The sequence below is a fragment of the Gossypium arboreum genome, chromosome 13 (genome assembly GCF_025698485.1).
Source record: "Gossypium arboreum isolate Shixiya-1 chromosome 13, ASM2569848v2, whole genome shotgun sequence".
Classification (NCBI taxonomy): domain Eukaryota; kingdom Viridiplantae; phylum Streptophyta; class Magnoliopsida; order Malvales; family Malvaceae; genus Gossypium; species Gossypium arboreum.
Genome location: NC_069082.1, coordinates 124,697,746 through 124,714,674, shown reverse-complemented (window position 1 = coordinate 124,714,674; position 16,929 = coordinate 124,697,746). Strand labels below are relative to the sequence as shown.

The 16,929-nt window shown below is 34.1% G+C and overlaps 2 protein-coding genes across 2 annotated transcripts; one reads left to right on the top strand and one right to left on the bottom strand.

The window, feature by feature from the left end:
• Positions 1-360: 360 nt before the first annotated feature.
• Positions 361-2,911, bottom strand: LOC108462982 (uncharacterized). The gene is made up of 4 exons (XM_017762904.2): positions 2,721-2,911; positions 2,540-2,646; positions 789-867; positions 361-695 (listed from the first exon to the last, which is right to left on the bottom strand). The coding sequence occupies exons 1-4, from the start codon at positions 2,721-2,723 to the stop codon at positions 648-650; spliced, it is 237 nt and encodes a 78-aa protein (XP_017618393.1). The 5' UTR covers positions 2,724-2,911; the 3' UTR covers positions 361-647.
• A 2,569-nt stretch (positions 2,912-5,480) lies between these two features.
• Positions 5,481-6,549, top strand: LOC108463389 (pathogen-associated molecular patterns-induced protein A70-like). Its single transcript, XM_017763333.2, has one exon. It carries the CDS (start codon positions 5,665-5,667, stop codon positions 6,391-6,393), a length of 729 nt encoding a protein of 242 aa, XP_017618822.1. The 5' UTR covers positions 5,481-5,664; the 3' UTR covers positions 6,394-6,549.
• The last annotated feature ends 10,380 nt before the right edge of the window (positions 6,550-16,929 follow it).

Genomic DNA, 16,929 nt, shown 5'->3' with positions numbered 1-16,929 from the left:
TGAAAATTAAATTTTAATTTTATTATAGTAAAAATATAATTTTACCATTTTAATAGTTTATATATTTATAATTTTTAAAAGATTAAATCATGTTTTCATATTTTTAAAAGAGTTAAAATATAATTTTATCTTTATTAATTTAATAATTTAAAATTTTAAAAAATTAAATAAAAATTATCCATCTTAGAGGTATCTAACACCTTGAAGATTAAATTTTAAATTTTAACCACGAAATATTTGAATTCAGATATTATAATTACCATCTACTTCTACTTTTGTGGATAATATCAAATACCCGAAAGCACATTCTAAACCTATTATACTCTTTATTTTTACTATAAATTCATGTTACTAAATTCATTATTCACTTTACTTTTTGAATTTTTTATTTCGCCGGGAAAAATAAAATTCGAATAATTAAGATTCTGGTAACAATTTAGATCCTAATCCGTGCATGTAACATGAATGAAACATGCTTATGACATGAATATACAAATTCAAGCATGTACCAATAAAACCACTCAAGTGACATCAAAATGTTTATCAAAGAAGCTTTCCTGATCTGATAAACTACAAAAATGCAAGAAAAGCAGACACCAATCCTTTTCTTTGCAAAACTCTGTAAGCCGGTTGAACGATATCAAAAATCAGACATAAACACCGGCTGAAAGTAGCAAAAACAGTGACCCGAAGCCCTGCGATGATGTCGGAGAATCAAGTATCAGTAAACTACATGAATTATGAACGAGAAATCCAGCCAATAACAGTTACAAAGGAAAAAGTTGTACCAGGAAGACCGATGCCACTCCGCCAGTGATGAGCTCCTTGGCAAGACTTCGATTTCTCTTCGAAGAAGTTGCTTCATAGCTGCATATTTGTTGGAAAGAAACATTTTTTTTTTAAATAAAATTTTCCAGATGTAATATCAGGTCTAAGAAGCATTGTATCAAATGGGATCTTGTTTTGGACAATGTAAAATGGTGAAGCAATCAGCATCTGCTTATGTGATCGGCAGTGTAAGCAAAATTACAGATAAGTTCAAGTACATTCATAGGTAGAATCAGTACTGTAGAGGGTCCGTAACCTCTCAACAACAAAGCTAGCCCAAGTTGTACCATATGCCCCCATTAATGACCTATAGGCTACAGGTCAGGAGTTCAAGCTTAGCCATGGGCAAACTCTTTAGTTTGCCATTGTTTTGTCTTTCAGTCACTATGAGACGCTCTCACTTTGTAAACCTGTTGCTAATTCAAGCACTCGGGCTTTTTGTAGGGTCGGAGGACAAAATCTCAAGGTTCAAACAGAGCACAGACATACGAGAATTGATTACTTGACTTGTTGAGGAATCTCCAGGCTATCGGCGATAGATACTTCATAGACCTCTCCCGACAGAAGTAGCCATCCAACCCTCAACAAGTACAGTTCAATGGAAAGAAACCTCAAAATTCTAACGATGAGATGAGAGATCAGTGCAAACGAAGAAATTCAATATTTTCTAAAGCAAAACCAAGCGCAAATAGATTTAAAGGAATCATAAATACAGTTTCAATCAAAAGAAAACTCTTAAGTTCTTCTAACAGTAAGATTGAACTCATATGAGTTTACTTGAATGCAAAATGCACCATCTTCCAAAACCAGGAAAATAAAGAAGCTAAAATAGCAAATTCAACGAAACATGAACAATGAAGAAAGCTTCAGAACAACAAACTAGCCAAGCTCATATACAACTTTACACATGCAAAATGTTGAATCTCTTTTTAGAATCTGCTTCATGCCTTTGGCCATGGAAGTAAGAGATTAAATTTCTAAAACTTGGAAACACTGGAACCAAAGTAGAAAACTAGATACATGTCAATTTTGCCCCGAATCCAGAAATCCAATCCGATCAACCAGAACTCTACCCAATTTGACCATAAAAGTAAACCTAGACCCGTCCAACCCATGCCCGAACTTGGAATGACATGAATTTGAAATGATCTGAACTTGAAACAACTTAAACTCAATTGACCAAAACCCGAATTAATCTCAACTTGTAATGATCTAACACGAAAACTGAGCCACAAACACAAAACAACCAGACAACCCGAACCGAAATGACATTTTAAAACCCAAGTTAAACCGATCCAAATTAATCTGATTCAAAACTCACTTGTGACTTGACCCGCACAATTGACAGGTCTATCATCGAGAAAATAAATTTGTAAACCAAAGGGAACCAGAAGTAATGTAGTATGGTACCCAACAAAAGCCATCAACTTCATATTCACACTTGTATTCAGTACTGACCAAATTGGCTAATAAAAGAATTTCTTTCAAAAAGTCTCATCAAAATCTATTGAAGGTACATTCTAAATCAGAAATTCCTATGCTGATTTTCCTAATTGTATAACCAGTCATCAACTTTATTTATTAAAAAGAACAGATCTAGTAAATCAAAATATTTACGTCTAAAGGGAAAAACGAAAATTGCCTCCGAAGTCGAACCTAATAAGAAGAAGAACAAATAAAAATGTGGAAGAGATAAGATTAAGATTGTTACATGAAGAAGGAAGCGGTGACGACAAGACCAATGGAGAGCATTAAGAGGGCTAGGGTTGGGTACCATGCATCTGAGACTGGACTCGTTATTGGCTTTGCGGGAGGAGCCTGCAACAATATCATTAATCAAATTCATAGAAAACTCTAGAAATGCTTCGATATCAATTGAGATATAGATTTACCATTAATCTTTTGCCTCTTCGCCTTCGGATTATGAAACTTTGATCGAAGAGAGTGGGAAATAAGGCACATCAGCAGTTAGTGACAGATTTTGAGCTTTATACTAGACTTTGAACTCAAAAAATCTGAGTCTTGCTATAATGGAGCGTGGTATTCGCTACATCGTGGCGCAGGAAAATATTTGTGTCCTCCGGCCTGGGCTTTTTGGACGGCTTAATACCTCTTTCGGCTCCTAAACTGTAGTTAAACTATCACTTGGTCCCTTAGCTTTTGGGTTGGATAGCAGACTTGATATAATAAAAGATTGAAAGTATTGGGGCAAAATTGATAAAATAAAATAGTATAAATATTAAAGTGATAATTTAATTATAATATAAGAATAAAAAAGGTATTAAATCTTTTGAGATTGTTCATCTGATTCTGATGTTACGATCGAAAAGATGAACGCTGATGGTGCTAAAACCTGAGTATATTACTTAATTTCAATTATATTTATTTGATTAATTGTAATTAAAACATATAAATTTCAGGGAAAACTACAAAAATATTCACTTTTGTTTGCCTCAAGATACATTTTAGTCATTTATATTTGAAATAATACGTTTTAGTCACTTACGTTATCGTATTGTAACATTTTAGTCACTGAGTCGTTAATTGACGTTAACGGTAAGCTGATGTGTCATATTAAATCATCATTTCAAATGAAAATTTTAGGTAAAATTCTACAATTGATCCCTATATTCTTTCATTTTGAGCAATTTATTTTTTTCTTTTATTTTCTTTTAAATTTTTTTCCATTTTCTTCTGCTTCTCCCTCTGTTTTCCTTACTTCTTAATTTCTTTTAACATAGTTTTTCTATGCTTTCTATTTGTTAAAACTAGTCCGCAAACTTGCCTCACTCGAAAAAATTAAATTGTTTAAAAAAATAAAAGTATTTGGACTAGTTTTAACAAATGAAAAACATAGAAAAACTACGTTAAAAGAAATGGAGAAGGAAGGAAAACAGAGAGAGCAGCAAAAGAGAATGAAAAATAAAAAAAAGGAAAGTTAAAAGAATATAAAAGAAAAAAAATTAAATTGCTCAAAATGAAAAAAAATGAGGATCGATTGTATAAATTAACCTAATTTTTTCTTTGAAATGATGATTTAACATGTCACATCAGCTTACCGTTACACCGTTAACAACAATTAACGGCTCAGTGACTAAAATATTACAATGCGATAACGTAAGTGGCTAAAACATAACATTTCAGATATAAGTAACTAAAATATAACATGAAGTAAACAAAATAACTATTTTAATAATATATCCTAAATTTTAATATATTTATTACTTATATTAAATAAAATTTAAAATATTTGTATATTTATATGGTATAATTGTGCCTTTCTAATCATATTTATTTTATTTCTTTTTATGTCAAATATTATAAGGGATAATTTTTTTTTTTGTGAATTTAAAATAATAGTTGAATTTTGTTATTATAATTACTATTTATAATAAATTCAAAATACATATAAATATTTATTATCCAAATTCACTTCACTTTTGCATAAACCAAGCAAAATTTAAAATGATAATAAGAGCTTTTTCCTTCAAATTTGTGCATGGATTGAATCCAGGGGTGAAGCTAAAGGGGACGAGGCAGGCATGCAGCCCTCCCCCTCCTCCAAAATGAAAAACTATTCTTTTTAGTCTCTTGAGTGTTTATAATGTTTTAAGTTAATTTAATGATAAAATTGTATTTCAACCCTCCTAAAATTTAAAATTAATTTATGCCCTCTTTAAAACAAAAGAAAAATTAACATTATAATTTAATCTCTTAAAATTATAAAATTATAAAATTTTATATTTTACATTAATATAATGATAAAATTACATTTTAATTTTTAAAAGAATTTCTAAAAAATTAACTTCACCCCTAAATGAATCTCTTATTACCAGAAAAAATTATCTGAATGTTGTATAGTTCTAAGATATCTCCGGAACTTCTTTGCAAGAACACATTCAGATAACAAGTGATCCCTTGTTTCCAACTCCCCTTGCAAAGAGGGTACAATGATCCTCAATATCCTAACCCTCAAGAATAATTTGTCTTCCATAGGAAGCCTATTGATAACAACCATCCATGTGTTGAAAAGATAGAAGGAAAGCTAATGGTATAGTGTTGTTGGAACTAGACTAGTGGATTGAATTGAGAATCAATTGGTATATCGTTTTAAATAAAGAGATTGAACCTACTTTTAAGGAATAGTTTGAAACAAAAAATAATTGAAAATCAAGACAAAAATTAAAGTTTGGATCAACTTATAATTTTAATAATTATTATAAAAATTTAATTTTATTTAATTGTTGTTGGACTACTAGTTAAACTAATTGAACTGAAAACTAATAATTTGACTGATTTAATCACCAATCTAATTTTAAAATACTGTATACGATAACAATTTAGTTACTAAGAAAAAATATTAAAAGGGAAAGAAATAGATAGATGAAGAGGGGATGCAGATTTGAACGTTATGAATGATATTATTAAAAGAGGTAATAAAAAATCGGGAATATAAATTATAATCGAATGCAAATAATATTAAAAAAACAAATCATAATTCAAACTTTGAAAATTATTGTCGAACTTAATTATGATGTCATGCATGTCAAACAGATGTCAATTTAAACTTCTAATGTAATGACAAATAAAAAGTAATTACTACCACATGTCCTATAAAAACCCTTATAAATTACATTAAACCTATAAAGACCCTCATGCAGAGACTTGTTATATTCTTGTGCTTCGAGGTGCCTACGCAAAAATCAACACCAATTTGTTCACTTCCTGTTCTTCGTCTTTACGGCTATACTTTCCCTCTCCCAAGATGTTTTCCGATATGTCAAATTTACCGGAGACCTGTTATCGCCAACAACTCTTTTCCTCTTCCTCAACATCATGGTCGGTATGATCTTCTTTATCTACCGTATAACTCCTCACAAAACACCGTACGACGCCGACGACGGCAACTCATCATCATCATCATCCTCGCCGTCACTCGACCGATCTCTGTCGCTCTTCGGCCTCGTCACGTCTTTCAACTTCTCGACGTACAGTTTTCCTATTTCGAGCCAAGACGTCAACCATCATTTCCTCCAAACCGATGACGGGTCACCTGCCCACCGGGTGGAGCGAGACCCGTCGATTCTCGAACGAGTCAAGTCAAATTTCTACAAATATTCTCCTCAAAGTCCAGAAACGGATTGTATTGAACCGGCTCAACAATCACTAATCAGCCAAGCACCGTCGCTCTTAGAGCGAGTCAAGTCGTTTTACAAACCGGACACCGTTAAACCAAACGAAACCGAACCCACTGTAACTGACCCGAACGGTTCCGAAACGGGTTTAAGTTCGGTTCATGGTGAGATAAAGAGAATCCAATCAGAGCCTATGGTAAGACAAACGGAATTACCAGAGAAGATGAAGAAATCAAGGCGCAAGGCAGAAAAAGAAATGGAGATGAAACGATCAGCATATACAGGGATCGAGAAAACGACGCCGTTTGAAGACGACGATCATGGTGTCGATGCAAAAGCTGATGATTTCATTGAAAAGTTTAAGCAGCAACTTAAGTTGCAGAGGTTGAATTCTCTTTTGCGGTATAGGGATGTGCTTAAGGGCAAGTAATGTAAGTTTTATTATTTCCATCCTTGCTACTCTAAGCCCCTAGAGTCAATTTACGGTTTGGGTCAAACTATTTCGTTTGAAATGGTTTTATTGTATTATTTATGTTATATTTTTATCCAAATAGTTAAAAATTTGCCATATCCTAAGGTTTACAAATTGGGTTTTTTTTAAAAAATTATTAAATTAGGTTTTTAAGATGATATTAATTATTTTTAAAGTTATCGAAGATAGAAAAGAGAGTAGTAAGGGATGAAATTTTTTGGGGAGTTAAAAATAAGCGTAGATTTAGAAATTTTTGAATAGATCAATCTTTTGAATTGTTATTGAATTTATGGGTAAATAAAAGACAACTTGGTGATTTGAAACATGTTATTAATCAAAGAAAAAGAAAGCAAAAGCAATTTACGCGAAATAGGAGCAACTTAAACCGTGAAATCGGTATTGTAGGGAGCAATAAAAACGTCGTGCTGCTAAGCGAAACGGTGAAGTGCCAAACCTTAGATGGTGATAGTTATTTATGGTGATAGTCCAATAACTGTAAATATCACTATAGCTTACACTTTAACCCAAGTAGCACTAAATGCAGGGGTGTAGTGTAATAGCCTAAATTTTCAGTGGTGTTGGAACAGTTATTCGAGATCACTAAATCCGATAAATGAGTAGAAATATTAATAATTTAGTGAATATAAGTTAAGTGTGAAGTTAGGAAAATTTTTGAAATAACGAATAGTGTACTAGAAATAAAAAATTTAAAAATTAGAATCGGAAATGAGATATCGAGAGTTTGAAAATTTTAAAACGAGCCATAAATATTTTTATGAATATTTATGGAGTGTTAATAAGTTAGTATTAAAGTTTCGTTAAGAAATTTTAAAGTTTCGATAGTTAATTGAATAAAAAGGATTAAATTGTAACAAATGTAAAATTATGGGAAATGATTAAATAGCTTAAATGATAAAAGAAAGAGGGTTTAAAATGAAAATAGACCCAAGCTCTATTTGGGCTGGACGGCAAGGTGCATGAAATCAGCGGGAAAATTGATGAATTAAGGGAAAAATTGGAATATTGCAAAATTTACTTAATAAACTAGGACTAAAGTGGAATTATCTAGAATTCTCATTATTTTTCTGCATTCTCATCAGAAAAAACACCATATAAGGGTTTTATTAAGCTGGTTTTTCATATTTTTACTGCAAGTAAGTTCAATTCTTGATTATTTCTTGAAATTTTTGTGCTTTTATGACTTTTACAACTAGGTCCACTTGTTGAATTCATTAGTTTTTGATTCTATGAAAGAAATTGGAAGTTGTTATGAATATGTGTTGGAAGTATATGATGATTTAGCATGGAATTAGAGTTTTAAATTGTTTATATGCTGATTTTATTGAAAGAATTGAATAAAAAGTGAATGTTTGGAACTAATGGTGAAAGAGTTTGAAGTTAGGGTTTTATGTGGAAATTATGAATTTAAATAATTGTGAAATAACTTATAATGTCTAGGTAAATCATTAATCGGGAAAAATTAGCTTCATTGAGCGATTAATTGAGTAAGGATTGAATTGTATGAACTGTGAAATTTGGGGCAAAAATCGAAATCAACATTTGCACTAAAACAGTTTTGGACAGCAGCAGTAGTCTAACTTTGAAAAATTACCATAAATTTTAGAAATCAAATTAGAAGATGAAAAAAAATGAAATTAAAGCTTATTTAGTCTAGTTTCTCATAGAAGAAACGGTGTAAGCAGCGGAATTGTAAATCATGAGATATAATAGATTTTGTGAGACAATGTCAGAATGATTTCGGGTTCCCCTGTTCTGACTTTGGAAAATCATCAAAAATTAGAGAAAAATAATTAGAGGATTAAATTTATATTTTTAAAATCCTTAATAAGTCTATTTTCAATAGAAACAAACATGGACATCATCCAAATTCTGTACGAAGAGATAATTAATTTTTAGTGAAGAAGGGTAGGAATTGTCAGACAGCAGAACATGGGTGACTTTAAAGAATAAACTGTACTTATTGGCTAAACCAAAAAAATTCTAAAAATTTTATGATAAGAAGATATATGAGTCTAGTTTCAGGGAAAATTATTGGATCCTAATTTGGAGTTCGGTAGCTAAAGATAAAAATAATTTAGTGACTATGACACTGATGGACAGCATTGGAATATACATAAGTAAATAATGAAATTATAGATAATTTACCTATAAGCGGGTTGAAGATGAAGTCAATACTGATAAGTGAATGATTTTACAATGATAGATTGAGAACCCGAAGTAATTCGAGGAAAAGAAAAAGTAGTTGATTAGTCCCTGAACTTTCACAAATTTTGCAAATCGACCTAGGTAAGTTCATATAGTTGAAGTTTAATGATTATATGTTAATTTTATGAATTATATAATGTAATATGTATGATGAAATATATTTATTGATAAATAGAGAATAAAATAACAACACGAAAATCGAATAAATGATTAAATTGAGCGGAATGTCGGATTTGAGTACTTCTGATCAGTGACAAGTGATAAGTGGTAGCCTCAGCTACACTTATCTGATCAGCGATAAGTGACAAGCAACAAGCAACAAGCGACAAGCGACAAGTGATAAGTGGTAGCTTTAGCTACACTTATCTGATCAGTGACAAGTGACAAGTGATAAGTGGTAGTTTTAACTACACTTATCTGATCAGTGACAAGTGATAAATGTGATCAGTGTAAGATCGTGGCAGGACTATGACTTCAAAAGGTGATAAGTGATCATACGCAAGACCATAGTTATACTATGGCAAAGTGAAAGTGAAGTACTCAATTTTCCGTAACCATTCTCTAATTTGGTTAAAGAATGATATGTGACAAATGGACCCAAAAGAATTAAAGGAAATGGATAAGTGGTAGTAAGTTTATACAAGGGAACTCACCAATGGCTATGGTTGACAGGTGAACTTAATAATTGTGTATATTGTATAAGTGTATAAATGTTTGGTAAGATTTATGTTTTATGCCTATGAACTTACTAAGCTTCTATAAGCTTACATGAGTGTAATCAATGTCTCTTGTAGATTGACGTGGAAGTATACGGAGGATCGGATCAACACAGAGGATCACACTATCCAGATTATCTCCGGTAACTTTTGTAAATTTCTTTTTGATTTATATGGCATATATAAGGTTTGATGATTATATAAATACTAAGACTTGTTTAAGAAATATACATTAAAGTAAAGAATGATGAATATGTTAAATAGTATAATTATAATAGTAGTATAATTTGGTATCAAATTGATTGAAATGAATTGGTTGGTTGGATTGGTCTCGGTTTTAAAAATTGCAAGGAAGGTTAGATATTTATAAAGGGATTATATTGAGCAGAAAAAAAAAACTTTAGGATTTTGCGAAAAATTCCCTATGGTTTCGATTTAATTCTGGTTTGGTCTCGAAATATGTTTTGGGTTCTGGAGGCCCATCTAAAGGACGCCATGACATGTTTTAGTAAATGAATAGTATTTAACTCGTATTAATGGAAAATTAATTCGGTAAACTCCGGTAATGCCTCCTACCCTATTCCAGCGACGAATACGGGTAAGGGGTGTTACATGTAGCCAGGGGGCTGGCAGGGGTCTCGGTCTCTTAAAATAAAAAATTTTCCATTAGGGTGTTTAAATTTTTTAAAATTTTAAATTAGTAAAAGTAAAATGGTACTTTAACACCTTAAAAACGATAAAAATTTGATTTAATCTTTTAAAAATTTTAAAAATTATAAAGATATAAACTATTCTAATGGTGAAATTGTATTTTTACTATAATAAATATTATAATTTAATTTTAACCTCCTAAAACTATTTTTTGCCTTCATCCCTGCTACATGTACATTATATTGGTATATACTATTTACATTCTCAATAAATAATTTAAAATAATAAAATTATGAAGAAGTTTATATGAAAAACAAAACCATATACAGCAGATAGATTGTTTCATATTCATATTGCTTTTAACTCCCCTTCGTTTCATACGAATGATTTGTTTTGTTTAACCCTATCCGTTAAACCTTGTTCAGCTTGTTGTTTCCTGCCAAAAAGTCTTCAATTTCTCTCCCCCCATATGAAATAGATATAGGTTGTCCATGCTAAGCGCAACATAACAGATATGAGGGATTTGCCTTTTAACTTTGCACATGCCTGTCTTAGCTCATGACATAGCTGCAGCACCATCTGCCAAATAGGTTTGGTGAAAGAACATTCACAATAAAGATGATCCCTGGACTCTTGTTGCATCATACAAAAAATACATCTGTCATCAATAGTTATCCCCCAATTTGAGGTCCTATCTTTAGTAGGTAACCGTTCTACAAAGCCATCCATGCCTCCTCCATGGTGCACTTTAACAGCTTTTGACTGTATCTCATTCCAAACTTTTTTCGTCACAAAACATCCTTGCGGAACAGCAATATCAGTTGGTAGAGTAATCACCTACAAAGCTACTTCCCTTAACGTTAACAGCTTCTTCCAACGACTCCAACTATAGCTTTGAGTGAGGCAATTGCATCAAATGCTTCTCTTTGAGTATATAAGCTTCTATTCATGTTATCCACAAAGAACCCGATTCCATAAGAATAGCCCAAACATGACCAATTATGCTAGCTTGATTCCAACTTCTAAAGTCTTTGAAACCAAGCCCTGTAGCATTTTCCTCAGTTCCTTTTCAAAGAAACCTTTTACACATATGGTTAATTTTCTTTAGAATAGCTTTAGGAAGCAAAAATTATCTCGCCCAATAATTTTGAATATTGAATTACACAGTTTGTATAAGTTGAGCTCTACCGGTATAAGATAAGAACCTTGCTGCCCAAGAGTGCATGCGCGCCTTTACTTTATCCTATAATGGTGCACAATCCCTTTCAGTTAGTTGGCGAGTCATAAGAGGCACCCCTAAGTACCGTACAGGGTGTTGTTTCAATAGGGTCGGAAGCGTGTAAATTATTGTACTAAAAAATCACACAAAGTTCAATTCCGAGGGAAGAGAGGTGAATCACAAGGATCTCTTAAATACCAAGTCTTTCCTTAGTCAGAATATCCCTTTTATAGTAATTTAATAGCACAATAAATACTACTATTATACCCTCAGATATTGAAAGAAAAATAGGACAAGAAAGAACACAAGAGTTTTAACGAGGTTCGGTAAATTATACCTACGTCCTCGGGCACTAACACCAGATGATAACTTTACTATCTCCAAAATATTACAAACAAATAGAATTCCTTAAGAATTCTCAAATGGGAGAAGAGAAAACTAAGAGAGAAAGATTGGTTGGGATGAATTGAAATGAGAATGAGAAGGCCTATTTATAGTTGAGGTTCAAGGACCAAACAATAAATAGCCCATTATCTCAAGGACCAAAAAAATTATCCCATGCCACTTTTTCAAAGTCAACTTTAGGGTGCTAAACTTGCACCACTTTGGATTGTTTGCCATTAAAATTGTCTACCATTAATCATAATGTTAACAATCTCCACCTTGAAGATTTGATTAGGATAATCACATCTTCACACACTTCCTTCAACTCCCCAAATTCGACAAAGCTATCTTTTGTAGTGCCTCCAAATGCGCTCTCGAGTGCCATACACCTGAAGGTGCTCAAATTCTCAGGATGTTAATCAAGTTCAAACAATGATTAAACTTGATTGTTGTTACCACCTTGGTCATCATATCTGCGGGATTATCTGCTGTGGAATCTTCAAGTAGAATTTTTCCTTTTCAAAGACTTCCCACAAAGTGATATCTTACGTCGATATGCTTGGTTCTTGAATGATAGACTTGATTTTTCGCTAAATGAATAGCGCTCGACTGTCACAATATAGACTAATGTGACTTTGAACAACTCCCAAGTCTTTCAACAATCCATTAAGCCAAATAGCCTCCTTAATGACTTCAGAATCGCCACATATTCGCCTCAGTAGTAGATACAGCCATCAGAGATCGTAAGGTAGACTTCAACTCACTGGAGCTTTCAAGAGTAAACAGATACCCGTAGTTGAACGACGTTTATCTAAATCACCAGCAAAGTCGGAATCAATATATCCAACTACAAACCGACCAAGTGCTTCATCTTGTTCAAAATTAAACCAACATCTACGGTTTTTGAAGATACCGTAGAATCCATTTCACTGACTTGCCAATGTCCTTTTCGAGGATCATGCATATACCGCTCACAACTCCAACGACTTGTGAAATATCGGTCAGCGTACACACCATCGCATACATCAAACTCCCAACTGCATTTGCATATGGGACTTTTGCCATATATTCTCTTTCTTCTTGGTTTTGGAGATAATTGAGCACTAAGTTTCAAATGAGAAGCAAGTGGGGTACTTACATGTTTTGTGTTTTCATTTACACCAAAACATTGTAATACCTTTTTCAGATATTGCTTCGATTCAAGCAAAGCTTGCCTCTCATCTATCTCTACTTATCTCCATGCCGAGAATCTTCTTGGCCTCACCTAGATCTTTCATCTCGAACTCTTGATTCAACTGAGCCTTCACTTATCTATCTCTTTTGGCTCTTGAGCGATTAACATATCATCAACATACAAGAGTAGATAAATGAAAGATCCGTCATGTAGCTTTTGCAAATACACACAATTGTCATATTTGCTTCTTGTGTATACGCTTTTCATAAAGCTATCAAATCGCTTGTACCACTGCCTAGGGGATTGCTTCAATCCATATAGCGATTTGTTCAGCTTACAAACCCAATTTCTACCACCAGCATCTTTGTATCCTTCGGGCTGAGTCATATAGATCTCCTCTTCTAACTCACCATGCAAGAAAGCCGTCTTAACATCAAGTTGAGCTAGCTCCAAATTCAACTGTGCTACCAAGGCCAACAAAATTTTAATGGAGGAATACTTCACAACAGGGGAAAATACATCATTGTAGTTAATTCTCTCCTTCTGAGCGTAGCCTTTAGCTACCAACCTTGCCTTGTAGCGAACATCTTTCTTGCTAGGAGATCCATCTTTCTTTACGAATACCCACTTGCATCCGATTGCCCTTTTACCTTTCGGTAATTGCGCCAACTCCCAAGTATTGTTCTTCAGGAGAGATTGCATTTCTTCATCCATGGCGCTTTTCCATTTATCACTTTCTAAGCTTTGCATTGCTTCTTGATAAGTGATAGGAATATCATCATCAACAACGAGAAGGGCGTAGGCCACCATATCAGTAAATCGAGCAAGTTTACGAATTTTTCTCCTTGGCCTTGCAACTGCAACTGGTTCTGGTGTACTTAATGGTTCTTGGGTCAGAACCTCTTCAACCTCTAATTCCTCCATTGTGGCTGGAGAATTAGACTTATTAACTGGGGAAATCCCCATCCGCTCAAAATCCACCTGCTTTTGGAGTACACTCTACCGCTTGTGGAGTATCGCTCGTCGAATATCTTTATCTGCTATCTTTTCAATGTGGCGATTCATCAAAGGTAACATCTCTGCTATGATCATTTTCTTTGTGTCTAAGCACCAAAGATGAAATCCCTTCACTCCAGAAGTGATTCCCATAAAGAGAGCTTTCTTTGCCCTCGGATCTAACTTTGACTCCTTCACATGGTAATATGCAGTGGATCCAAACACATGTAAGGAATCATAATCTGTAGCCGGTTTTCCAGACCATACCTCCATAGGAGTTTTTCTTTCTAATGCAGATGATGGCAAACGATTAACAAGATGGCCAGCGTATGTCACAGCCTCAGCCCAAAATTGCTTGCCCAACCCAGCATTGGACAACATACATCGAACTTTCTCCAGCAATGTTCGATTCATACGCTCTGCCACTCCATTCTGCTGTGGTGTATCCCTAATTGTGAAGTGTCGAACAATACCATACTCTTGGCACACATCGAAGAACGGATCACTTCTATATTCGCCTCCATTGTCCGTTCTAAGCCGCTTGATTTTCTTGCCAGTCTGGTTTTCGATCATAGTTTTCCATTTAAGAAAAACTCTAAGTACTTCATCCTTAGTTCTCATGGTATACACCCAAACTCTTCTGGAAAAGTCATCAACAAAAGTAACAAAGTAGTGTTTTCCTCCCAACGAAAGTGTTTTGGAAGGCCCCCACACATCTGAGTGAACATATTCCAAAATACCTTTTGTATTATGGATAGCAGTGCCGAATTTCACTCTCTTTTGCTTTCCCAGAACACAATGCTCGCAAAATTTTAATTTGCAAGCCTTTGCTTTGCCAGAATTTGCAAGGATTTTTTGCTGGCATGTCCCAACTTCATATGCCATAACTGCATTGAGTCCAATTCTTTGTTCTTTGGAAGTCGCAATGATCGCTCCAATAACTCATACTACCTTGGTAGTAATACAAGTTATTTTTCCGATGCCCTTCAATATCACAAGTGCGCCAGATGTCACTTTCAAAACCCCATCTCTCATATTAACAACTGAACCATTGGATTCCAAGGCTCCCAATGAGATGAGATTTTTCTTCAAACTGGGCACGTACCGAACATCAGTTAGAACTCTGGTTGATCCATCTTGATTCTTTAATTGGATTGAACCTATCCCAACAGTTTTACAGGCATTGTCATTGCCCATATAAATAACTCCTCCATTTAGTTCTACTAAATCAGAGAACCACTCCCGGTTAGGGGACATATGATAGGTACAACCCGAATCCAATATCCACTCACTGAATGAAACGACGATGATGATGCAACCAGTGATAATTCAGAGTCACTGGTATCATGCTTTGCAACACAAGCATCTACAGCAGCTTTTCCCTTATTCTTCAGCTTTGGACAATTTTTCTTCTAGTGGCCTTTCTCATGACAAAAAGCACATTCATCTTTCCCGAGTCTGGACTTTGACTTTGATCTCCCCTTTTGAGTTTTCTTCCGAGTGTATGAAAGACCTCGGACTACTAAAGCTTCTGTATCTCTGATTGAGTTTTTCTGTTTGTCCTTCTTTCTCTGTTCATAACTGTATAAGGCCGCATGCACTTCGCTCGAGATATATCACTCCCGCCATGAAGTAGAGTAGTTTCTAGAACTCAAACTCCTTAGGAAGTGACCCCAACAGCATCAAAGCCAAATCTTCATCTTTGAATGTCTCATCCATATTCAGCAAATCAGTGACTAACTGATTAAATTTGGTGATGTGATCATTCATTGTGGTACTTGGGACGTAAGTGAAGCGAAACAGTCTTTTCTTCAAGTGGAGCTTATTTTGACTGTTTTTCTTCAAAAATTTTTCTTCAAGTGCCACCCACAACTTATTTGCAGAAGTCTCCTTGGAAAAAGCATACCTCTGCTCTCGAGAAAGGCATGATCGAATTGTGCCACATGCCAACCGATTGATCGCCTTCCAATCTTTCTCCTGTACATCATCTGGTTTCTCTTCATCAATGGCAATGTCTAGACCCTACTGAAAAAGGGCATCTAGAACCTCACTTTGCCACATACCAAAATGGCCCATGCCATCAAAGATCTTCACGGCCAATCTTGCATTTGCAATTGTCGGTCTTGTCCACATGGACGATGTTGAAGCTCCTACACCGACCGTTTTCTCCATAATCTTTCACTATACCTAAGGAAATCTTTTCTGATGTGGAAGATCAATTTAAACTGCAACCACAGAGCATACTACGATTAACCTTCGGCTCTGATACCACTTGTTGTTCCAATAGGGTCGGAAGCGTGTAAATTATTGTATTAAAAAATCACACAAAGTTCAATTCCCAGGGAAGAGAGGTGGATCACAAGGATCTCTTAAATACCAAGTCTTTCCTTAGTGAGAATATCCCTTTTATAGTAATTTAATAACACAATAAATAGTACTATTATACCCTCAAATATTGAAAGAAAAATAGGACAAGAAAGAACACAAGAGTTTTAACGAGGTTCGGTAAATTATACCTACGTCCTCGGGCACTAACACCAGATGATAACTTTACTATCTCCAAAATATTACAAACAAATAGAATACCTTAAGAATTCTCAAATGGGAGAAGAGAGAAAACTAAGAGAGAAAAATTGGTTGGGATGAATTGAAATGAGAAATGAGAAGGCCTATTTATAGTTGAGGTTCAAGGACCAAACAATAAATAGCCCATTATCTCAAGGACCAAAAAAAAATTATCCCATGCCACTTTTTCAAAGTCAACTTTAGGGTGCTAAACTTGCACCACTTTGGATTGTTTGCCATTAAAATTGTCTACCATTAATCATAATGTTAACACAGGGAGCTTGCCAATTACAAACCCTGTAAGTGATTTGACCTTATGCAACTCATTTTCAGTCATTCCTGAAGAATAAAGCTCACTTTTGAAAGAGTTTAGCTTTAAGCCAGAAAAAGAGTTAAAACTGTTTCAACACGAGCTTAATCCACAAAATAGAACCAGTTCTTCCTTTTGCAAAAATCAAGAAGTCATCAGCAAAGTATAAGTGGGTTAAATGGATCTTCTTAGTTTTTGGGTGATAATAGAAGAGCCCATTCTCAACTACAGTATCAAGAAGTTTAGAAAGAGC

Bases quoted from the DNA above. Each gene is read 5' to 3' on its own strand.
- LOC108462982 (XM_017762904.2), bottom strand. The intron at 868-2,539 runs GTAACAATCTTA...ACAAATATGCAG, and splicing joins GTCACCGCTTCCTTCTTCAT to CTATGAAGCAACTTCTTCGA. The intron at 696-788 runs GTACAACTTTTT...ACATCATCGCAG, and splicing joins GAGTGGCATCGGTCTTCCTG to GGCTTCGGGTCACTGTTTTT.
- LOC108463389 (XM_017763333.2), top strand. From the start codon at position 5,665: ATGGTCGGTATGATCTTCTTTATCTACCGTATAACTCCTCACAAAACA.